General features: G+C 39.8%; 1 protein-coding gene across 3 annotated transcripts in view; it reads left to right on the plus strand.

The window, feature by feature from the left end:
• The window catches only part of PRKN (parkin RBR E3 ubiquitin protein ligase), a 1,211,604-nt gene that overhangs the window by 1,024,519 nt on the left and 161,631 nt on the right, over positions 1-25,454 (plus strand). For all 3 annotated transcript variants that reach the window (XM_046670682.1, XM_046670681.1, XM_046670680.1), the window contains exon 9: positions 2,820-2,969. In XM_046670682.1, the coding sequence (XP_046526638.1) occupies positions 2,820-2,969 (150 nt within the window). The remainder of the gene's footprint in view (positions 1-2,819; positions 2,970-25,454) is intronic.

Raw genomic sequence — 25,454 nt, forward strand, 5'->3', positions numbered from 1 at the left:
GTGCAACAGCCCCATCCAGCTGCTGTCCCATGTCTTTGCTTCCCTTTTCAGCCAACCTCCTAGAAAAAAATGTCCTTTCTCACCTCTTAGAATTCCTCTCCTCCAATTCTCCTTTACTCCACTCCAATAAGGCCTTGGCTCCATGACTCCACTGAAATGGCTCTTGTCCATAACACAATGGCATCTACATTTATAACTTCAACCAATTTTAAGTAACTGGCTTACCTGCAGCCCTTGACACAGTTTATCATGACAGCTTCCTTGAAATATTTTGTTCCCTTGGCTTCCAGGACACCCACATCCTTCTCATTTCCCACCTGTCTCATAGGCTGCCATTTCTTAGTCTTCTTTGCTAACTCATTCTCATATTCCCTAAACAGATTGAATAATCTCATCCAATGTCATTTCTATTGAGATAACACGGAGTGATATTGTCAAATCAGACTTACAAGAATCATAGATATGACCCAGTGTCAAGTTTTACTAATAACTTCAAGGATGTGGGTAAGCATCAAAGAAACAGAGAAGTCCAATTCATTTGACATGGCTCCCAGGTCCTGTCTTAGCATATTAGGACGTACTCTAGGCAAAATAAACGAGTCTCTGAGAAGTTCATGGAATGACCACTAACATGAAATCTCTCAGTTATGTAAACTGTTTCGTCATTTATCATTTGATGAAATGTCTTCATTTTATCCCTTGATAACTGCATGGTTTATGACATTTTACAGAGAGCCTTGACCCATAAATTCATAGGTTCTAGTTTGTTTACCATAAGCAATCTTAAACCAACTATTTCCTGTTAAATGCATTCTATAAATAAGAACTCTTTTCTAGCAAATGTCATTATATGTATGTACCATTAGCATGTTTATAAGAGGATTTGACTATGTCATCTTTCTTTCCTGGGGCCAGAAAAATGAGAAAAATGGATGGTAGGCCTGATGCTAACCCTTTCTTTTCAGCTTTCCATGCACCTAGACCTCAAAATTTGTATCTACCACTCATGTTTTTCTCCTAAACTGCAAGCTCACATATTCACTTAGCTAGTTAACATTTTGACTCAGCTGTGTAATAGGTTATCAAACTGCAAATGAGCACATAAAAATAATGATTCCTTTTCTCAACTCCCTAAATACACACACACAACCCTTTCTTCTTCCAAGTCTTCCTGTCTCAGTAATATTCTTTCTCTCTCTCTGTCCTGTCTTCTCAGGGAAAACCTTTACACTCGTGCTTGATTCCTTTTTCTCTCACACCGTGTGTCCAATCTGCCCCCAAATTTTGCCGTTTCTACCTTCAAAATATATCCAGAATTCTATCACTGCTCCCCATTTCCACCCCTGCCTCCCTAGTTCAAGCTACCACCATCTCTCACCTGGCTTGCTGAAATAATGTCTTACCTGCTTCTCTGCTTCCTGCTTCCCAGCTTGCCCCCAAGAGTCTATTCTGAGCATCTCAGCCAGATGGCTGTCTTTAAAAGATTAGTCGAATTATGTAGCTCCAAGATCAAAACACTCCAGTGGTTCCCAATCTCTCAGAATAACAGCCAGAGTTCTTATAATGGCCTTCAGGGGCCTATCCATCCTCGATCCCCATTAACTCTCTGACTTCATCTTCCATTGTTTTCCCTCCTGTTCACTTACTTCAGCGGCACTGGCCTCTTTGCTGTACCTCGGACAAACCAAGCACATTGTGGCTTCTGGATCTTTAGAATGCTGTATTTTAGGCCTGGAAATCTTCCCCCAGGTAGCCACATGGCTCTCTTTTCTAATCTCCCTCAGATGTTTCCTTCTACGTACCTTCTTTATAAGGCATTCCCTATTCCCTAGTCACCTCTTCAAAACTGTAATCCCCATCTTCCCTGCTGTCTGTCTCTTCTCTATTTTTTTATTCTCCTTCCCACTGAAATACGATACAGTTCAATCTTGCAGTATTTCTTGTTGGTCTCGTGGACAAGAGCAGAGGTGTCTGTCTTGTTCACAGCTGTATCCTCAGCACCCACAGTAATGTCTGGCACACAGAAGGCTCTCAATAAATGTTACATAAATTAGTTAATAGTTGATCAAATCTATTTGACTTGTTCTGAGTTGGAAGAGAACATGATCAAATAATGCAAGGAGAAGAGTAACTTGGGCTGCAACAAGGAAGACCTTGAAATTGTATGATGGAGTTTCGGTTTTGTTCCGCAGGTTGCGGAAACCAGGAAGGGGAATTGAGCCGAGCAGTAGCCCAAAGAAACAAAGTCAGGGAGAAAGGAATTCAGGCTTTAAGAATAAGCACAAAAGGAAAATTTGACTCTTTAACATTAGTCTCTTCTTTATCAAGCTGAATATGTTCCCTGATATTGTGTGGGCTGCTAGCAACTACCACGGGGTGGAATGTTGGGGCCTATTTTCAAAGTGGTTGTAAAAACCCAGAGAGTCCTGAATAGAGGCATGAAAATAGTCTACTTGATGAGATTGATAATGGTGCATTATAAGTGCCCATAACTCAATAATGGATACGTTCCTTAAGATTTCTATGAAATAAGACTGTTAAATACAGTTGGTGGAAGTAGTATTAAAAACCAAACTTCAGAAAATCTATCTTCTAAGGACAATTTCTAGAAATACAAAGAATAAATGCCTCACCTGTTTGGCCAGTTGGAATTGGGAGACTTTCTCCATGTTGGACCATTCCTTATCCACAGCTCCCCGCCATTTTTTACTGAAACAGATTAAGAAAGAAATCCCACACACCATCATCTATCAACATTTTGGCTAAAACAGTACATCTTAGTATCATTAGTTTTAAAAACTCATGTCGTTTTTTCACAGTACAACCGGTACCAGCAATATGGCGCCGAAGAGTGTGTGCTGCAGATGGGGGGCGTGCTGTGCCCCAGCCCTGGCTGCGGAGCAGGCCTGCTTCCTGAGCCAAGCAGGAGGAAAGTCACTTGCGAAGGGGGCAACAGTCTGGGCTGCGGGGTGAGTACCAGCCACACCCCTGGGTGTTGCCTTTGTGTGTGTCTGTTTACTTTGGCAAATTGGCTAGGATTCTATACTTGTTTTATTTTCATTTTTCCTTTGGACTCAGACATCTTTGAACTGATGTGGAAGAAAGTAGATTTAAAAATTCTTCTATAAGATCTCAGATATGAAAACATATATTTTGGAGGGAAGGGAAGAGTCATATTAGGATTTTCTGCTTTAATTGTTTATCACTGTGTTTAGTCTAAGATGTAAATCACTAGCCCAGGCTTTTAAACTTTTCTCCCAGTACTCAGCTGATTCAAGGCAACAATTTATTATTTCTTCAGAGTTGGCTTTAAATAGAGAGGAGTGAAAGAGAAAGAGAATTCTGTGTCAGTGATATCTTAGCGATGTTGTTTGCCTATTTCAAGAAATAAAATGAAGATTCATATGGAGAACTTGAAATGATATTCTGTCATAAAAATCATTTTAAATAGAGATGAGCAGAACTAATGGTACCTCCTGGGGAAGCAGAGTAAGCAACATGGAAAAGGTTTGTTCTAAGAGGTCAACGCATATGACCTAGATGCCTTCTCGAATGAACCCATGGCTGTAAGCTGATGGTGAAGGGGTGAGTGAAGTGTAACTCAAACACAAAAAGCCTAACTAAATTATAGGTTGAAATGACAAATGGATAGTAATCCTGATATTAAATTTCATGCAGGCTAGAAAAGGAAGAAAGTGTATGTGCTTATAAAATGCTATTGAATTTTAACGGGAAGACATTTCTTTTAAAATTGCAACTCCATGAGGAATTTTGTGGAAGAAGGAGTCTTGATAGCAGAGGCATATTGCCCAGACCTAATTTTCTGCTGAGCTCTGTGAGTCACCTATGCATAAGTTGGCATCTGTTGTGCTTCGTGAAGCTTCCTATCTGACATGCAGTGGGGCTCACAAAGCCCTGGGCTGAGTGATAAAGTAGAAGAAGGGGAAGTTGAAAAATAATGGGATACCGTGATGCCTAAGTGGAAAGCTATACCTCTGAATTAATCATGGTGATTGCATTCAAATGAAAACTCAAGTGATGTTTGCTAGCCTTAGAAATCAGGGAAATCAAACTACAGTTCCAGCCTTAGTCATCATCATTTACTGTATAATCTGCACCCACTGATCGTGCGTAGCCTAAACAAGCTGCCAGATTCCAGGATCAGAATGCTGGTGAATGTTTTCCTTTAAAATGATTTACAATTGTTTTTAACTAATGGCTAAATTGTATGCTTCTGCCTGCTAATTGACTACTGTTGTTCCAGTCTCTAAAGCTAGTTTAAGATCTTAACTTTCTTTATGAGATGAGGATTTCTTTGGCCCATCTTCTGCATTCAGTTTTTCACCTTGCTTTAAGAACTTTGAAGGTTTTTTATAATTTTAAGGTTTGAATGCCTTTATCTTCCCTTTTTTGTGCAATGTGGCATTATAAATAAGTAAATAAGCTCCAAATCATGGAAAGTTACCTTGGAAATGAACTGAATTGCTTCAATATCTTTGAGTTAAGAGAATTTGGGGCAAACCTTACCTAAAGGAAGATTGCTATCTTTAGGATATTTCTTTGTCCTTTGGAAATTCTAGGTAATGCATTTTGTTTTACTTTGATTTGTTCTGTTTTGTTGTTTGAGGAGGTGTGTTCTCTGGTTTGTATATTAGTTATCTATTGCTGCGTAACAAATAACCCCAAATTTTAACCATTTAATTAATAAACATTTATTATCTCACAGGGTTTCTGAGGGTTAGGAATCCATGAGTGGCTTAGCTGGGTGGTTCTGGCTCAGGCTGTCTTATGAGGTTGTAGTCAAGCTGGATGCAGTTATCTGAAAGCTTGACTGGGGCTGGAAGTTCCACTTTCAAGATAGCACCTTCACATGACTGTTGGCCAAAAAGGCATCAGCTCCAAACTGGCTATTGGCAGAAGGCCATAGTTCCTCACTGAATGGCCCTCTTCTTAGGCTGTTTGTCCCCAGGGTGACAGCTAACTTATCTGGAGCAAGTGATCCAGGAAAGATCAGAGAGAAAGCCACAGTGCCTTGTGTGACCTGACCTCCAAAGTTGTACACCATCACTCCTGCTTTATTCTGTTTATTAGAGGGGAGGTACTACAACCAGCACACCCTCAAAGGGCAGGGAATTGGGCTCCATCCTTAAAGGAAAGAGTATTAAAGAATTCACACACATATTTTGAACAACCATAGTTTGCAATTTGAAGAAGTTGAAAAAAGAACAAAGAAAAATGACTTTCTGAAGGATTAATTCAATGCTTTCCTTTCTTTTCCTGCCTTTTTTCTCCAATCCTCACAGTCTTTTTCAGGATTACATCAATTCCCATTGATTTGGCTTCTCAACAGAAATAAATTGACCTCATCATTGCCCTTTTTCTTCAAATCCTAGCTTTCACAAAAGGATGTTAACCCAACGTACATGCCATTTGGGATTCTGTAGTGGTCAAAAAGGAGATTAGAGGGCTAACCCAGTGGCACAGTAGTTAAGTTTGCATGTTCCACTTTGATGACCAGGGATTTGCTGGTTTGGATCCCGGGTGCAGACCTACACACCACTTGTCAAGCCACGCTATGGCAGGCGTCCCACATATAATGTCAAGGAAGATGGGCACAGATGTTAGCTCAGGGCCAGTCTTCCTCAGCAAAATGAGGAGGTTAGGCAGCAGATGTTGGCTCAGGGCTAATCTTCCTCAAAAAAAGGAGATTAGATTGGATCTTAAGTTCAGTTCTTGGCTCCACCAATTCCCAGTGGTCTTAATCTTTCTGTGCTTTAGTTTCCCTGTTTCTAAAACAGGGCATATTATAGTCACCTTGTGTAAGATTATTACAAATATTAAATGAGATAATCAGTTCAAAAGCCTTAGAACAGTGCCCAGCATAAAGTAACTGCATATTTATTTAATATTTAATCAAAAATATAATCAATATTTATCAAAAGTTCACCTAAAAGATCCAATATTCAAGGAAAATTACTTACAGGACATTCATTTGATCCTGTCTTTCAAATATTCTGGAATATAGCCCTGGATCGAGCCAGATCTACAGCAGGGGAACTAGATACCTAGGCCTCACTATTTTATCCCTTCAAAGAATTGCTTTTCCTAGATAGTACTTTGGTTTAATGCCATTTGTTTATATTGTGGTCATTATACAGCAACTTTAATGTGTGTGGTTCAGGGCATCCCAATCGACTTTTCTATAAGGAACCATGGTAGCTATTTCAGTCTGATCTTAGCAACAGGAATACTTTTGCTGTCCTCGAGGACATTGTGAATTGTACAACTGATACGATTTCCCTCTGAAAGCTGACTGCTAGAAAACCTAGAGCCACATTTGTGGGCTGTCTATAGCATATAAACAGGCCATTGAGAGGATGGATTTTGAAACTTATTTCCTAGCTTGACTTTGTCCTTCTCTCTTCCTCTTTTCCTGATATGTGCTGTTTTGCTGTGACTTGTACATTCTTGTAAGCTGCCAATCTTTTCTGGATTTAAGGATAGTAATGGAAAGCCATTGTGTGGAAGAAATCATGGTTAGTTTATGTTGTTTCAGAGGCAGAACAAGACCTAATAAGTAGAAGTTAGAGGAAGTGAGTGAGCACCTCATCCTACACAGTGTTTAACAAAACGATAGAAGAATCACACAGTCTTGGGTTGGAAGAAGTCCTAGACATCATTAGCTGCAGTGGTTCTCAGGCCGTAGTTTACAGGTTTATTGTAAAAATCTACCTGTGCCTAATTTTTCCTCAACTATCAACAGATTCAAAAAGTACATCTCTTACTTTGTGGTATCCAAGAAATGCTTGAGGTTGCAAAAAAATCTCATGCGTAGAAAGGTTGAGAACTAAATTCCCCATCATTCATGGAATTTACAAATTAAGCCTTAGAGGTACCTTGTGATATGCCCGTAGACACACATGTTCGGAGTTAAGACACACCCATGTGTTGAGCTCCAGGCTTGGATGATTGTAGACTTCTCATCATTCAGCCCATCGTTACATACCTGGATGGTCCGCCATACATCCATGATTGCTGTTGTGTAGTTTCCAGCTAAAGAAACAGACTTTAGCCTTTTGATTGACTTGGGCTTCTTTAAAATAGGTGCTAAAGTTAATATTTATGACTCTTATTCAAACATGTAGTAATGTCCATTGGAAAAATCAGACTACCTGATCCTTTGCTCCACTATATCACTAGGTTTAACTGTTACCCAGAGAGCTAGTGCTAACAAACGAAGACAAGAATTTCCAATTAAATGATAATGTCAGTCCATCTAGCGAAGGCCTGATAGATGTGTGATGATTGCAGCAAATTTATTACCATGATAAAGAATTATTTGAGCACCTCCTAGGATTCAAGTGGAAGTGTTACACTTGTTTCGTATCTTTTTATTCCTGTCCTTGGTTTTTATATTCTTGTCCTCAGTAAATTCATGTATTTGGGGTTCAACAGTCACTACATGAATGAGTGAATGAATGAATCTTAACAATGTAGAATTAATGTGAATACCCTATCACTTTTATTTTCAAATATTGATTATCATTTACTCCAATATAAGAATTTCTTACCTTGCCTCAACAAGAAACTCTTCAAAAAATATAAAATATAGTGTCTAACTTTTGCACAAGTAATACGTAATTCAGAACACCAAAATATGCTAAGTTCAAAGATCCACAAAAAGTCAATTAAGAAACTGAAAGTACTACAGAAATTATAGAGTTTGTATGACCTATCAAAGGCTACGTGGCCAAATAAAGAACTCTGTACATTTTAATATATAAAATGTATAGCCTTGGGAGCACTGAGATTTTAGTTTTGACGCAGCACAGAATATTTTTACAATGATAGACAGAACTCAACAAAAAATGTAGTTTGGGATCAAATAGTCTGACCTCACTCTCTGCTAATCTTGATCATATTTTTACTACTGCTCATAAAAATATTAATTGATTTCCTGAGGAATTCACATTATACATTCTTCTTTTCTTTGGGCTTATTGCTATTCATCAGTACTATCTCACTAACTTTTATGACTCCAATGTAAAATGTTGACACGTTTAGTACTGGAAAGCAGCAACAAAATATGGAATATATTACACTCACTGACCTGGGAATACAGAAAGCTATGGCAATCAAATCTTGCTCATTCTCTATAAATAAAACATCTTTATCTTATTTGGTATTGTTTTGGGATATTATATGTCTGGGAGATAATTCCTTAAAATAATACTAAGAGTTGGATAAAGAGTTTCATGTTTTAAATTGGAAATCCAGGGACAAGATTTAACAACCGCAAAAAGAAAAATTACACGTTTAAATGAAAACTGGAGATCTTTAGAAAATCAAATTACTGACCTTTGGTTAAGGGAATAAGATAGAATTTCTTAAGGCATCTAACAGTCGCTCCTGCTTTAATGGAATGTGTGTTGCTTCGAGGCAGGTTTATGGAAGGATTACTGAAGCCCTCGCCTTGGGCTCTTTGCTTGCACAGACCTTCCAAATTCTCAACCAAGCTTGTGTTCTTGCGTCGTTTTCCTTGAAGAGGTTCTTAAAAATTGTAGAAACTGAAGTTTGAAAGGCCCCATCAGATCTGGATCGAGACCTGCGCAAGTATACGGTACAGCCTCGTCTGTGCAAAAAAATTGTATATATTTTTGTTGAATGGTGCTTTGGAACTACTTATAACAAGAACATTAATACATTGTTGAAGATTTTAGTTAAATGAGAGTCTGAGCCTCATTTTCAGCCCTTTTATGGGAAAGGAGTTGATGAAGACAAATGGAGATACCCAGTGCTTCACTCAAAGATCTAACTAATTAGTGAGTTTAGAACTTAACTTAATAAATAGATGGAGATCCCTTTTTTTCAATATGTAGTAGGGCTCAGAAATAGAAAGCAAGCAAGTGGTCAATATTTAATAACAAAAGGAAAACAAAATGGTTACTTTTCCTATTCTTTAAGAATATTTTAATTTTATAAAAATATATGTGAAATATTTTGAAAACTATTTTTCAGGTAGATTTCCCTTGAGTTCTCGCTTCTTTTAAAGAAGACTAGATATTAACCTCTAGACTCAAAATATATGTAGCTTATATTGTGATGCTTTCAAGGAGATACCCAAATGAACAGGAATTTTTCATTATGCCTGAAGGTGGGTTTGTAAGCACTAAGCCCCAGGCTGTAATCATATCTTTCTTGCCTCAACCACCTGGCGTCCCCACCATGTAGAACGTGGAATCACATCTTGTAGGCTCCTTATTTTTTGATATACAAGATGTTCTTTATCAAAAAGTATTTTAAAAAGAAAGTTAATATTATGAAATGTCAAAAATATGCATTCCATGTTTGACATATGTCCAAAAATCTAATTTAAACTCTAAGAGTGGCTCGTTTGCAGATTGGAAATAAGTCTTGCTAGACTTTCTGTGTGTGAGACAGCTTGAAGTGCAAAGATAGAAAGCTTTGGAGAGTATTTATTTTAATTAAAGGAGGCATCACAAATTTCTAAACAAGTTCTGTATACAAAACATTCATCAATTGGCAAATGTTCCTAGATAGTGTTCTGTGGTTTGACATAGAAATATGCATTTTTCTAATCCAACATAGACCACTACTGACCCTTCCACTTGTCTTCAGCCAATTTTTGTTGAAATAAAAGGAAGTATGAAATAATTATACTCTTTCAAAATGGTACTCTCCATCTCTTTGAATAGTGTGTTAGGAAATCAGTTTAGTGGCAAACTGAATGGAGAAGTCTTCTTTAGATCTACCTGGTACAGGACAGCTCAGAACACTCCAGAAAACGCATTTCTACTGAAGATAAGATGGTCTCTGTGCATTTGTTTGATCTTGCTCTCCCCTCACTGTAGGGCTGTGCTGTCCAATATGGTAGCCACTAGCCACAATTGGCTGTTTAAATTAAAAATTAAAGAAAATTTAAAATTCAGTTCCTCAGTCACATTAGCTACATTTCAGATGCTCAATATCCACATGTGGCTTCCAGCTACTGTCCTAGACAGTACAGAGGGAGCATATTTTCATCCTCATCACAGAAAATTCTATTGGACAGCTCAAGTCTGGAGAAAAACTAGGACATCACCCAAAGAGTCATGTTCACAAACTCAGAGTTTCCTGTGTCTCAAATACAGGTCCTTTGACCCCTTCATTTCTAGTTAAGAAGAAAAATCTCTGCAGAAATTCAAGCAATTTCCAAAGTCGAAAAATGTAGAGCAGCGTTTTCCAAAGTGAGGCTCATGCAGCACAGGTCCCAAGGGATGTTTCTCGAAGGAGGGCTGAAGTGGGGGCAGAGAGACTGGGCAGAGAGCCATGATCAAGTAGCTTGGAAACACAAGTTAAGCTAGTTTCAACAAAGTTTTTTTCTTCTGTAGGATTTAAAGCTTTCAATATGCAAACATACATTTCTGCCTGAACAAGTAGAATACCGCAAGCAGTATTTCCTAAGCTCTTTAGAGCAAAGAATGGCCTTTTTTGTGGTACATCTTAAAAGACAGATGTTTCATGGAACAACTTGGGAATCCAATCACTTGTTTTATTTTTTTAAATGCATAGTGCTGAATAGCAAGCATACTACAGTCATAATGAGCTGGTGAAACCAAAGGATCAGAGCATTAGACCTCTAACATTTTCCTCTTTGTAAAAAACTAATAAAGTATGATTTTTTTTATTGTGTGCCATATTTGTCTTGGATATATTTTCAAGGCTGCATATTTTCATAGTGAAATCTTTTTATTTCTTAAACTGCTATTGGCATATGATTTTATGGGTTTTAGATCCATAGAGAAGATAGGATGAAATTTTATGATTGTATATGGTTAGTAATGTATTTTCAAATGGTTCCTATTAAATGAACATGAGAGATTGCTAAACTTCACAGAATAAATGATATTATGGTAAACAAAATATTTTCACACAGTGAGTGTCAATATACATCAATCTCATAAAACGTGAACTGCATGGGACAATACAATAATGACAGAGGAATCATGGGGTTTCAATTTTTGCTCTTGTTTCCTATACTATTAGGAATTGCTGCAGCATGTCGACAAGAGCAATCACAGGGATGCAGCCCCTGGGCCACACCCAGCTGTAACTGTCCTGGTGGGGCCACTCTCCCAGGGTGGCTGTTTGGAGTTCCCCTACCTGGCATTCTGAATGGCGGTCCTCTCTTCCGTCTCCTTCCCAGAGGCCATCAGTAGTTCTTGGAGACATAGAGTTATGCTCCATCTCATTACACTAATTACTTTTTACCCCTCACCATTTCTAAGACCTTCTGTCATCAGGTGGCAGAAGCCTCACAGAGAAACATTATGTTCTTCTCTTTCTAACTTGCCTCTGGCTCTCATTTCTCTTTAGGGTTTCTCCTGGACACTAGCCCCTTGAAGGAGCTAGTTCCTCCTATATATTTATCTAGGTCATGACCCCCATCATTCCTTCCTCTGCCCTGGTTTTTCTTGATTTCCCTGCACACTGCCTTTAGATAATGGCCTCATGGATCTGATTTGTTCATTCTAGTTCATTCGTTATACTCTCTGCTTCTCATCTCATCTTTTGTGGTGTTATATATACTCAAGGTTGTGAGGTATGATCATCAAAGCAGTGTTCTTTGTTCTCTCATTTTTTTCTTTCTTTAATACTATTTTTTATTCTAGTAAACTGTATATAACATAAAATTTGCCATTTATAACCAATTTTAAGTGTACACTTATGTGCCATTAAGTACATTTATAATGTTCTGTAACCATCACCACTGTCTATTGCCAAAATTTTTCATCATCCCAAACAGAAACTCCGTACCATAAGTAACACCCCATGCCCCCAGCCCCTGGTAACCTCTAATCTACTTTCTATCTCTATGAATTTGCCTATTCTAGATATTTCATGTAAGTGGAATCGCAGAACATTTGTCCTTTTGTGTCTGGCTTATTTCACTTAGCATAACACCTTGAAGCTTTATCCATGTTGTAGCTTGTGTCAGAATTTCATTCCTTCGCATAGCTGAATCATATTCCACTGTATGGATATACCACATTGTGTTTCCCCAGTTTTCTTTTAAAATACATTCAGCTGGAATAGTTCTTCCTCTCCCTGGATCAAAAGTCAGGCAGGCTCTCTGACTTTTAGTCACTCATAGTAATAAAAAGTGTTAGACTCACGTTAAGTTGCAGTCATACTGTCCTTTCATTAAAAATACTTTGTCTCGGGGCTGGCCCCACGGGCGAGTGGTTAAGTTCACGCGTTCTGCTGCAGGTGGCCCAGTATTTCATTGGTTCGAATCCTGGGCGCAGACATGGCACTGCTCATCAAACCATGCTGAGGTGGCGTCCCACATGCCACAACTAGAAGGACTCACAACGAAGAATATACAGCTATATACCGGGGGTCTTTGGGGAGAAAAAGGAAAAAAAAATACTTTGTCTCAAAAATAACTTAACAATAAATCCTCTCCCCCTGCCCTTGAGGCCAGCCCTTGGCACCACACCTGTGTGCACTTGGCGTAGACCTCCCACCTGGTTGCTCTGGGGGTTCATCAAGTCCTACCTGAAGCACAGACTCTTTATTCATCTTCAGACTAAGGTTGGCAGTAAGGACAAGAATTAATGATTATTCACTTTATCCCCAAAGACATGAAAAGTGTCTCCTTCATCTGTGTCCAGATCCAGGTACGTCCAGTACTTAAAATTAGTTTGCTCAAATAAAAATAACAACCCTATATTGGTACCTATAATGTTTCAACCTCATCACAGCACCATCCCTGCAGACCAAAGCTCCCTGTCTTAAGTAGGGTGACAGAATCCTAACCCTTTGCTCCTATAGGTAGAACTGTTAATGTGATCCTGCTAGAAACTTACGTTATGGACATAATCACAAAGATTTGTCAAGATATTTGTGGAGGATATTCTTGGCAGCATTCTTTTGTGATAGATGAAAATTTGGAAACAAATTTTGAGTAATATCATAGTAGTCAAATACATTTTTGACATATCTGTACGATAAAATGCAATACCCCATTTAGAAGAATAATGCCATTCTGTGTGCTGATATGTAACAATTTTTAATATATAGAATTAAGGGAAAAGAGCAAGAAAAAAGAATATCAGTGCTCATAAATATATAAAATATTTTCTGGAAAGAATTAAAGAAACTATCAACAGTGGTTGCCTTTGGAGAGAGAGACTGGGGGTATGGAAAACTTTTCCTTTTCAGCGTATAATTTTCCATAATGTTTGAGTTTTCTAAACATGTAGATATATTACTTGTACCTTTTTAAAACATAAATGATTATCTTAGTTTATGAACTACTTTTTTTTTAATTAAATTTCTTATATTCAAAAAATCTAGTAATGTTGTATGTTAAAAATAAAAACAAGGATGGCCAGCCCTGGTGGCCTGGTGGTTAAGTTCGGCGCACTCTGTTTCAGTGGCCCAGGTTCTGTTCCTGGGCACAGACCTACACCACTTATCTGTGAGTGGCCATGCTATGGTGGCAGCTCACATACAAAAAGAGGAAGATTGGCAATGAATGTCAGCTCAGGCGAATCTTCCTCAGCAAAAAATTAACAAATAAAAAATTAAAAAAAAAAACAGCAAGGCGACCAATAATCCAATTAGGTAGAATTTTACACCTTTTCAGATATAGTGTTTCTTTGGGGTCTAGACAAGGGAGAGAAAAAATGCCTTCTACTTGATGAGACCAAGGGCATAAAAACCCAATCTGTAAAACCTCACTACTGTTGGTTGGAAGGAGCTAGAGATGCCGGTGATCCAACTCCATATTCCTTCAAGCATTTAATTTGCATAGAGCACACTCTCCTGTCATACTGATTTAGTTGAATGACATATTTAAGAAAAGTGGGAGTGAAGTCTGCTAGGAAATTTAATTTATGTTCTCAAAATAAGTTTTATGAAACATGTCACCAAAATCATTGAACGGCCGAATGCAAATAAGTGAATTTCGATTTTTGTGTCATTTTCAAATAGCTGAAGTAGTTCCTACATTACAGGAACATATATTCCAAAGGTGCTCTGCACATATCTGTATTCTGGGAGTTATTTTCTTGCAGTATATTTTATTGTTGCCTTTTTGTTTCTCTTCCTATTTTTGTTTATGCCATTTTTCAATGAAATTTAGACAGACTTTCAAAGTGGCCCAAAGAAAAGCAGCACACAGTGCTAGAGTCACGTGTGTTTCTCGCTGCTTGTCAGACATTCCACTGGAAAAGGCCAAGTCTATAAATTGTTGGATCCGTTCTCTACAAAGTCTTGGGAGAGAACAGGGCTTGTCCAGGGTAAACACAAGTCACTCCCATGCTTGGTGGTCTCCAAGGGTCTCTAACAGATCCAGAAACGGAATGTTCCCTGCATCCCCAGAAATGCAGCCAGCCTTCCCCCTTCCCTCCTTTGCATTTCCACGGGCCCAAGAATTCTGCCAGCTGAGGCCCTCAATCTCTTTTGCCTCTACAACATTGGGAGTGAATGAGGCCTAAGAATGGAAAGGTGAAGGCTCCCCCAGGGCATATCTGACCTGGCCGGGCCTGATCTTGACTCCCACCTTCCCTATGGGTTGGAAGCCCGTCGAAGGTGTACCAGGCAGCGTTTTTAATAAGTGACTCATATATGAAAAGCTCAAACAGAGATACAGGGAGGAGAAACTTAACCCAGGCATGCAAAGGTCAGAGAAAACTTTTATGAGGAAGTGATGCTTGAACTGAGTTGAGAAAGTAATAGGAGAAAATCAGGCAAATAGCAGGAAGAATATTCCAGGCAGAGAAAACAAAGGTAGTAAAGTCCAAAAAGAACATGAAAAATGCAGAAGTTTTAAAACAAATCTGCTTGTCTAGAGCCTAGGTTTATAGGGGTGAGGGTGGAGAGAGGCTGATGAGGGATCCCAGACTGGGATGATTTTCTGTGCTAAAAAGTTTAAATTTACTTAAAGACTATTGGGAGCCATTGGACAACTTTTCTTGGAGGAAAGATTATTGCCGTGAGAGGATGGTGATGGATCAGAGGAAAAAAGACGACCTGGGAGGCCAGTGCAGGGAAACTAAGGGGACAGTGATGAGGAGCTGAATGAGCTGGTGTTGGTGATGTCTCCACGTGGTATTCTCTTCCCACTGGGTCTCTGGGTCTCCTCCCTTTATCCAACAAACATGGGGAAGAATAAGAGAGCAATGTCACTTCCTGCCATCCCCACTATCGTCTTAAAATAAAATTGTTTCTGGTAAAAAAAAAAAAAAGAAAAAAGAAAAAAAGAAAATATACCTGGCAGAACTACCTGGGCATGCTACACAGCTCTTTATCTACCTGTCCATGGCGAAAATGGTCAATAATATTGTAATAACTTTATATGGTGACGGATGGTTACTAGTCTTATCAGGGTCATCATTTCATCATATATATAAATGTCAAATCACTGTTGTACACCTGAAACTAATATAATATTGTATCTCAACCATACTTCAATAAAAAAATAAATTAAATATTGAAAGAAAAAGAAAAAAAATAAAAGTTATATTGTGAATAGAGAATAAGATGTTTTTCATGTTAGGTTTATTTAAGGATTATTTTCAAGGAAAAGAAAGAAATCAAGTGGGACTACAGGCCCATGAATAGGATATAAGCCAGATGTATAAACCTTGCCCCGTCTGCCCATTCTTGAACCAGGGTCAGAAGAAGGATAAAAACAAGAAGGAATCCTTTCAGAAGAAGAGAACACCATCTTATACACTCCAGGAAGTAATTTGTCAAGTGGACCTATTAGTGCACTTCCCAAAAGAAAGCAATTTTCTTCCTCCATTCTGTAGAACCAGGCCCAGAATACCTGTTTCTTCGCTGAATCCACACCGCTTGTCACTCTCTTTTAGAAAGAAATAATATTGTTCCTGACATACATTCTTCCTCACAAAGCCTTCTTGGTTATTGTCCAGCATGCAGTGACAATCTGGGAATTCAATGTTGAGTGATTTTTTTCCAGTTCCTCTCAAGGTATTAGTGTTAAATTGACAGGTCCGTAATTCAAAGGAAGTCTGAATTAGCTATTCTCGTGCTTACCTATACAGACAGAACCCACTCCACTTAGAGAATGTCCCCTCTCTCTAAAGAATTCTTAAGCCAATTACTGGAGACAAGTGTGTTATTGCGTCTTTCTCTCCATGAACTTGAAGCATTGTTGTTTATGTTTGCACGCCTGGATATTGGCACTGCCTGATTATTTGGAGAAAATAACAAAGGGAGATATACTGACTCCAATCAACACATAAGTTAGTCTTTTGCAGAAATAGGATGGAATTTTACCTGCTGGATTTTTAAAGAATGTGAAGTACTTAGAACGGATGTCTCCTAGAAGAGAAATCACCCAGTTATTTATCAACCTTCTTTAGACGATTCATGTAAATGGTTTTCCATGTAAACATAGAGTAGAAAGCAAAGTTATATTCAGGAGATGGCTACTATTTGGAAAGAAATGAATCCAAATCAAAGTAAGCTTCTGAAAGACTCGTTTATGTGAAGGCATGGCTGGGCTTTTGTGGAAGCAGGATCGTATTATTGTAAAGTGCAGGGTCCGTTTAATCAATAAGAAAAGCTGAAGTAGAAAGATGAGATTAAGAGGTAAGATCTTTGTTGGAGTAAATCTATTGACCGAGAACTTCCCATTGTGAGCTAGCTGGAAACAGCTTCACCTTATGAATGTAACAGAGATTTTAAAAAGGGTCTCAAAGTCACGGGTCTGGAGGCCACGTGGCTGTGTATATTTTTAGTTTGTTGTTCTAAAGAAATCAAAGATTGTTTTTGTAAGATCTCAGAAAAGCACTAAACTTCAGTACTAAACATGATTTAGATAAAACACTTACTGGGTATGCTTTTAATTTTCTGGGCACTATTTTAAATGTCATTGATATATAATCAGAAATTGGCAGGGACACAAATTACCCTAGAAAGTTAAGAAAATAACCAGCATGAAACCTTCTGTTTATCTTCCCTCTACAAACAAGACTGCTTGCCTCTAGAGCAGGACCCCTGAGCACTGGCTGCCTCCCAACTGGGTCGATTTTTTACCAGATAGCTCTTAGAATCTGTGTGTGCCTAGACAAGTTGTAGGGGACCATGCGGTTTCCATCTTGACATCCACCTTCTCTTTTTTTCAAGAATCCTCTTTGGGACGTGACCTCATTCTCAGGTGAGCAGAGAATCCTGAGTAGTCTAAGCCAGAATTGTTTCTCCTGCAACACCTACTACTGATGGCTTAGGGGAGAGCCAAGTCCTTCTGGACTTGACTGCTCTACTCAGATAATCAGCTGGAAAGTCACTCTGCTGTTGGCCTGCACGTTATGGGAGAGAATACATTTCCTTTTTGTTTAAGCCACTTGAATTGGACTTTCTGTTTCTCCAGACAAAATCTCTTAACTGGTATATGGGTTATCTTAAAAATGACCAAAGGAAAGCTTTCGCTAAGGACTTTGGGCAGATAACAAAAAAAGAACTCAATGATAAGGACTTTCTAGTAGCAGACAAAATTGCCTTCAGATTATATCCCATAGTATCTTTTTGTGTCCACTGTAGCTGTAATCAGCAATAAAAAATGTCTCCTCGTTCCTCTCTGGCTAAATGGATTGTAGTGTACTCCATTATATTACCCCACAGTGTGTAACCGAGACCCAAAACAGCAGTGGCTTAACTAGATGGAAGTTTATTTCTCTCTCATAAAAATCTTGAACTGGGATGATGGTTCTGCTCCACAAAGTCTTTAGTTGCCCTCATCTACGTGGTACAGTTGGCTCAGCACCATGTCCACACTTCAGCCAGGACCAAAATGTCAGGGAGGAGGAGGACGTCCCATTACTTAAGGCCAGATCCAGAAGTAGCATACAGCACCACACCATATCCTGTGGGAGAGAAATTACCCACATGGCCACGTGGCTAGCCTCAAAGGCAGTGGGTGCCATGTGTCCAGCTAAAATTATTACTAAGAAGGAAAGAGTGAATGGATATGTGGGATGAAGGTCAGTCTTTCCCACATATGCCATATGTCCTCTTTCTCCTTTCATCCTTATTCATATACCATCCACTTCTTTGTATTCTCAGATTTTTGTATTTTTCATGCAGGAAGAAAATCTGAGCAGAATACCACTTCCTCTTTACTTCTAACAGGACTGAGTGCTTGCTTGGTGATCTTTTCCTTTAAACAATATATGTCTTTTACTGTCTGTATTCAAAGGCATGAAAATTAGACCTCCTACTCTCAATAATACACATAAAATTGTATTCACCCCTTACATTAAAAGGTGTTGCTACAATAACTTTCTGAATTTGTGCAGATAAATAGAGTTGGCATTCAGCTTTGCCATAAACTGAGAGTAGAGGTACAATTCTAGAAAATTCTCTAGTTGAACTGAAGTTTTCACCTGCTGATCTTTTCGTTCTAATTTTACATACAAATGCACTGCTTAACCATGTAGAACCACGCATACCACAGATTAAAGCTTTTGGACTTACAAATTGAATATGAAGTTTCACGTAGCACTTGGAGTAATATCAGCCTCTGATTTACATTTCCAACGGAAGTCCTGGGAGTTTTAGCTTTTATCCTTCCACTCCAATCACTAGAAATCATGCAGTTTTCAGCAACTAAACTATTCTGATAATATTCACCAGGGAGGAAAAAATGCAATATATTCTTCCTTATGTTTAAAGCATCAGTAATACTGGTAAGGGAAAATCATTTATTTATTCTATGTGCATTAATTGACTGTGCACTATGTATGTGACACGGTCCTGGGCATTGTGGGCACACAGAGGTAATGACACTGTACAGTGCTCAAGAAACACGTAATCTAATGGGAAGACAAGACACACATGCATGAAATGGCATGCTCATACGGAAACGTAGAATCATGCCAATAACATGCAACAGAAATGCAGAAGAGTTAATGGCATTCTTAGCCAGCTCCTATATCACCTTGAACATAGCTCATTTTACCATTGGTCACATTGCTTGTTTATATACCATTTGCCCCAGTTAACCTGTAGACGCTGATGGGGAGAGTAAGAGCTACATTCTATTCATTTTTGTATCCTCAGTCTCTATCCACCATACGTGTAGTTGTACATTGAATTATACAATGAGGGGGAAAGGCGTTAAACTGTCAAGGGGAGCAAGCTTCATTAAGGGCCTGGAAGGAGGGAGAAATTGTGCCTGATGGGGACTGGAGATAATGTAAGCAGAAAACTTTGCACCGGATTGAAGGTAGAGAAGATGGGGGCTGCAAAAAATCGGAGCAGGGAGTAAGGAGTAGGTGACAACGGAGGAGCTAATGCTCACAAGGTTCCTAATGTGCTCAGCTAAGGATTTTGGACTTTATCCTACCAACCTTGAGACCAGGTAGGGGTTTTCAGGGAAGTCACATGATCAGATCTTTTGGAAAAAGTAATTTAGCATCAGTGTGGAGCATGGAGGGAAAGGGAAAATTACTGAAGTCACTGTTAAAAGGTAAACTAAGGCAGATTAAAATTTTCAAGAGTTTATTTGTGCATACATCAACTCGAGTCAGGGAGCACCAAACGAAAAGTGGTGAGTCGCCTCCACCGACGGGAGATAGAGAAGAGGTTTTTATAAAGACACGGAAGCAAAACAAGGAAATGATTTGATTGGCTATAGCTGAAGCAGTTGCCTTATTGGGGAAAGTCTATTGGCTGGGATTGTTGTCCTTCGATTTGATTTTCTCCAATCCGAGCACGTAGACTCTGGCTGAGGTTTCAGTTCGCTCATGCAGGGGGCGAAGGCGTTGGTACCACCTCATTCTGTGTAGTGGCTTCCTGGCTTAATTACTTTAACGTCACCAAGACCATGTTGACCAATATTATCTTGAATTAATATAACCCTCCTAACAACCTTGCAAAAAGCAGATATTACCATTTATCCTTTTTTTCCACACAAGTTTTTTTTTTTTTTCTGAAATTATTTTAGGGATTCTAGTTTTACAGCATTAATTTCATTTCAGATGAACAGCTTAGGGCCGTGGCACACATATGCACACACACACACACACCACACACCCACCCTACCACACCATACCACACCACACTCATACCACACACACACACACCTGTTTCACAAACTAGATCCAGAAATAAATTTCTTACCATTTTACCAATGGAAGAATGATTTGTCCACTTAAGTAAACCCCGAAACTTGTGAATTCTGATTTTAATGCCATTGGTTCCCTGGATGTTTGCACAAATCCGCATCTTAAGGCCAAATTTTCCTACAGGCAGAAGCATTTTGCACATATATTTTTTCAACAGAGCTAATGGCAATGAAACTTTAAATTGGAACCAGTTTTCTGTTTCAGGGAAGAGGATGAAGGTGAAGCTTTTAAAACATTTTTACCAAAACCGCTTCTTTACTGAACACTTTTGGTGTCTATTTAATTCTCTTGTTGTCGTTTCTCTATCTGCGATTGGTTTCTAGGACTTTTTCTGCTTATCCCTAAAAGTAGGATGCATTGTAAAAGTTCCAGAACATTTCTCAAACCTGTTCTTTGATCGCGTGATCCTTTTCACATCCTGAACTCTTCAATTTCCTAAGCTTGGGAAATAGTACCCAGATTATCTAGCAGCAAGTCTGAGGTTCAGGTTGATAAAATTCCCCGCTGGTAAGGCTGACCATGTTTTTTTTAGGGCGTGCTGTCTCTCTCCCAGGAATGGGTGTTCTGGTGCAAATAGGGGCAGGCAGGAGACGTGAGGCAGTGAGTGTGTTCCAGATCGGCACAACTGCCGAATATTCACAGTCGCTTTCTCCCCGGAACTGGCAGGAGCCCAGGAGCTTCCTCTCCCCCATCCTTTTCTGTTTCCCAAGCCTCCTCTCCAGCTTGGCTCAGCTCCTCTGCAACTGGACCAGCTGCTGCCCTTTCTCTCCCACTTCCAAGGGCATAAGGAGCACACAGGTTGCAGTAACTGTTCCTGGTTTTCCTGCCCATTCGGCTTCCCACCATTTCGTGGCCTTGGCCAAACCCTCCAACAGAAAGCCTCCTTGGTCTGCCTGGTCAGCTTCCAAGCTTTTTCACTTTAGGCGCACTGCCCAGACAGCTCCTCCTCTGCTGTTTGCAAAGTCTCCTTCCAGCTCCCCGCGGTCCTCGCCCAGCCTGAAGCTGGCTCTCTGTGACACCCAGCATGCACTGGCCTGAAATCAGCATCTTCAGAACAGTTCTGCCCGGGGCGTCTGCAATGTGGGGTATGGTCCCCCAGAGACTCCTGCTCCTGCTCCTGGTGGACTCCCTGTCCACTCCACTCTGGGTGGGCTTTTTCTGGAAGAGAACTCGAGGGTGGTGAGGGCAAAGTAAGGTGCAAGCTGCACTGAGTGCCCCGAACTCCAGCCAACCCTGGGTACCAAGGGAGTGCACTGCCCTTCGTCTCAGTCCTCGGTTTTCTCCAGGTAGCATTGTCGTCTGGGGCAATAGTTGAGGCAAATTAAATAGCAGCCATGTGATTTAATACATCACATGATCTGACCGGCGTCTGTGGCATAGGCACAGACCTGCAGGGCCCCAAAGCCTCCCCAACACATCTGTGGGGTATATGTGTACGTAGACACACATACAGCCTCCCCAATGATAAGTGCAAAATCCTCTCCTCTTGAACCTATTTTTTATTCCACCAGTTCCTTCTTTCATGGTGGTTTTATAGGGCCACCTACCTTGGGACCCTTTTAAGTTCATACAGTTGATTTCTTCCATCACTGTGTCATTAAATGTAGGAGTGCATCGGTTTCCCCAGCAACCTTGCTCGGGGTTTGCAGGATAATTTCTTGGGCTACGGTAAATGACGTAACTATGGAACTCGCAACCAAGTAAAACAAACATCTTGTCAATTGGTGAGGAGTGCCATGTTGCGTTTGAAGTGATAACATATCCCGCAGGTAGCTGGAAATAGGAAATTGAAATTTGATGTATTGGGATCATTGGGAGAATTCGAGAGTGATTGTTAGAGAGGTAACAGTTGAAGAACTTCAAGAATTTGTCTGTTCTCTGAAGAAGAGCAGCGAAACAGTCTTTTCTCTGCAAAGAAGTAAGAAGACTGATAAGTCTTATTATAGATCCACTGAGGCTGCTCCAGCTCCTGCTGGTCTTGGGGGTGGGGACCTAAGAAAATAGAAAAGGCAATTTCTTCCAGGTGTGTGATTCTCAAATCAGGGCATCTGATATGGAATATGATGCACAGTCACATAAGGAGGGTGCATCTCCCTGGATACTCTGGGGAAGGACTGGGTGGAGAATGATTTTTGAAACAAACATGAATCTTCAAAAAATTTCTAAATTACCACCCTCTTCAAGACACTTCAGAGCATACCTCCTCTTTTCTCTGCTGTCCAGGATCACCTGTCAGGAAGAACTTGAGAGTGCTAATTTCAGCGATGGCAAGAAACTCACGCACACAGTCAAAACTCAATAAAAAATGTAGGATAAAATATCAAGATGGTGTGAAACGGACAAAGTCTTAAAACAGTGCTTCTTACATAAAGTGGTTTTTGCAGCTCTTTTGTTTTTATAATATGCTTAATAGGCTTTCACTGCTCTAAGAAACAGGTTAATGTTCCCATATTATTTTGTTTATACACCATGTAAATGGAAATGGTCCCAGGAGAATTGACATTAATTATTATCAAATGATCTTTCCCTTCATCATCAAAATTTATGCAATTAAATTTCCACTTCCCAAATGTGACAAATATGTTAAAGAATATTTAACTCTTGCAGAGGTTTCTGGCTGGAGATAAAAATCAATTGCACCAATACTTTTTATAAATGTGACTTGATTTGGAAAGTATTATTTATGCTTTATTTTGCAGAAGACAACTTGCATATAGGACAGTCTTTAAAGTAACCTCACTTAAACTGAGCTGCCTTAATTATGAAAATAAGTAGACCATATTCAGCTCAAATATGGAGGTTTAGCTGTTTCATTCCTTGAAACTGAAATGGTATGAATTTAAAGAGAAACCAGTCTTGTCTGTGTCCCAGAGTTGTGACATCACAGATGAGTGACAGTCCCTCCTGTACTGGTTTCCTCAGCTGCAAAATGAGGTCTCTTCCATCTCTGAGGCCCTGATCTTCTGTGCATGCTCTACTGACATCCGCCGAGCAGATGGCAAGCAGGTGAGCTGCCTCACTATAGTTAAGGCACAGAGCAGACTGCCAGGTTAGGCTGCTAGAGGGACACAGCACCCGCCTCAGCCATGAGTCAACATCCCCATCCTTGTCTTTTGACCTTCCCCTGGTGTCCACCTTAAGCAGCCACTCATCAGATCAGATGATGGTGATGAGACTCACTTAAATACATTTAGTTTGAACAGGAAGACCTAATTGATGCTAAAAAGAGACGCAAAATGGAATCCACAATCGTGGCATGTGTGCCACGCTGATACACAATACCTGCTTTAAATGATAGACTCCTAAATTAAGAATATTCAAACAAGATTATTCTTGTTAACATAAAAGTGCTAGTTTAAATAAAGCAAAGGAGAATTCTTGCCTTCTAAGGTAAGACCATACACCAGGCAAGCATTACTTCATTCTCCCTTAGCACACAGAGTAAGGTTTTAAGGAATGCTTTATTTTTTCAGTATTGGTTTAATTTCCAAGAATCATTAAACACCCTCCTCCCCTCACATAGAACTTCACCTAATCATTCAAAACAAAGAGTCGCCTTTTCTTGGGAGATAATTAGACCATCTCCTGAGGCAGTGTTTAATTACCTTTACCTACAAGAAGTTACTCAATGTCTAACCTCACACCCTTCTTACTGAAGTCTAAAGCCTATACGTCTTACAACAGAGACTTTCCATATAGTATTTAGACTCCCGGATGTGAAGACACCAGTGTGCCTGTGTGCCCCCGAGTCAGTTGTGTGTTGTACAATGAGACCTTGTTGTTCACAGCCCCAAATCCACTTGGGGCCTCAGTTGAGACAAACCCCATAACCTTGCTATGGTCTCTAGGATCTCTCCTCCATGGGAACTCGGGGCTCCCATCAGCGCTGGGGTGCTAATAGATGCTACTGGGGGCTTCAGGAATGCTCACTTCTAAAGGCTTAAGGAATCCACCTTTCTTAAACAGACTGGGGGAGCGATAGTTCCTGGAGGGGATGAGAGGCCACTTTACATTCTCACAGCTCTGCATACTCTACAGCTCCAGAAAACTCTGTTTCTTTGCACATCAAGAGATATCTATACCTAGAAAGTTTGCTAGGATTCGTGTATAAATGAAAAGAGGAAACTAGAAGACATCAATTAGAATAAAACCTTGTCTCAAAATTAAATCCTTTGCTAAGGCACGTCACAAATGAAAAATCTTGACGCTAAGGATTACTTTAATACTTAATATGTATTGGATGCATATGGCTATGTAAATTCTTCCATTCCAAAGTCTGTGTTAAGCCTTTAGTGTATGCAAAATATTTGGAGGGATAAAAAGAATTCTAAAACACTGTCTCAGATTGGGAGAATTTCTTCAAGTTAGTACCAAAGCTTTGGGGACTAAATAAGAGAAAAGAAATGTTAAAGGGTCAGTAATGCTTGTGGAACTTCCCAGAACCTGAGCTGACAAGAAATGGTGTTCTGTGAAGGGCCTTCTGGTCTCATGCAAGGGTCTTTAGCCAATTGGTTCAGTGGTCCAGTCAGAAGAGGACCATAGCTGCGTGAAGGCCAGTCTCATGGAGAAGATCAGAGAGCTTGGTCTAACTAGGCATGTTGGAGAGTCTAGATGAAGGAAAGAAGTCTTATCACAGTCATGAAAGCGAGCTTCAGGAAGGGTGACACACTGTGTCCCCTAAGTTTGTGTCATCTTCGTCCCCCTCCAAGCAGATTTTAAAAGGCATCCCCTTTGGGCACATGAATTATAAAAGGTGCCCCCCACTTCACCTCTCAGGCAGACAGGGGCCACAGAACTGGCCCCCAGCTGGCATCTTGCTATGAATTCAAAAGCACCCATGTGGGCATGGCCTCCTCCAGGCTGCAAAGTCCAGGGAGGCGGACGCCCTCTGTTTTCAAGCCCATCTGGCCTAATCCTTTGTGCCATGCACAAACTGTACCACTGTACATGGAAGACCCAGCTCCAAGCTCATCCTTGCTGCCTAATAAATGTTTGTGAATGAATGAATGAATTTTGAATAATGTAAAATCACATCAGAGCCCCCTCCCCACTGCCCATGGCAACTACTGCTACATTTATTTTATTTAGGGGTGCTAGCAGAATTTCTGATGGTCAACAGCAGATAAAGAAGGAGGAATTAACAGGACAGAATCAAAAGTAGAAGAAGGAGTGGCATGGTGACTGAGACAGGGAGAAGAATATGGCAATCACTTAATATAATATAATATAATCACTTAATAGTTTTAGTAGTTGAGTTTGTCTGTATGTAAGAAAATTTGTGCCCATTGT

This window comes from Equus quagga, chromosome 8 (assembly GCF_021613505.1).
Source record: "Equus quagga isolate Etosha38 chromosome 8, UCLA_HA_Equagga_1.0, whole genome shotgun sequence".
NCBI lineage: Eukaryota > Metazoa > Chordata > Mammalia > Perissodactyla > Equidae > Equus > Equus quagga.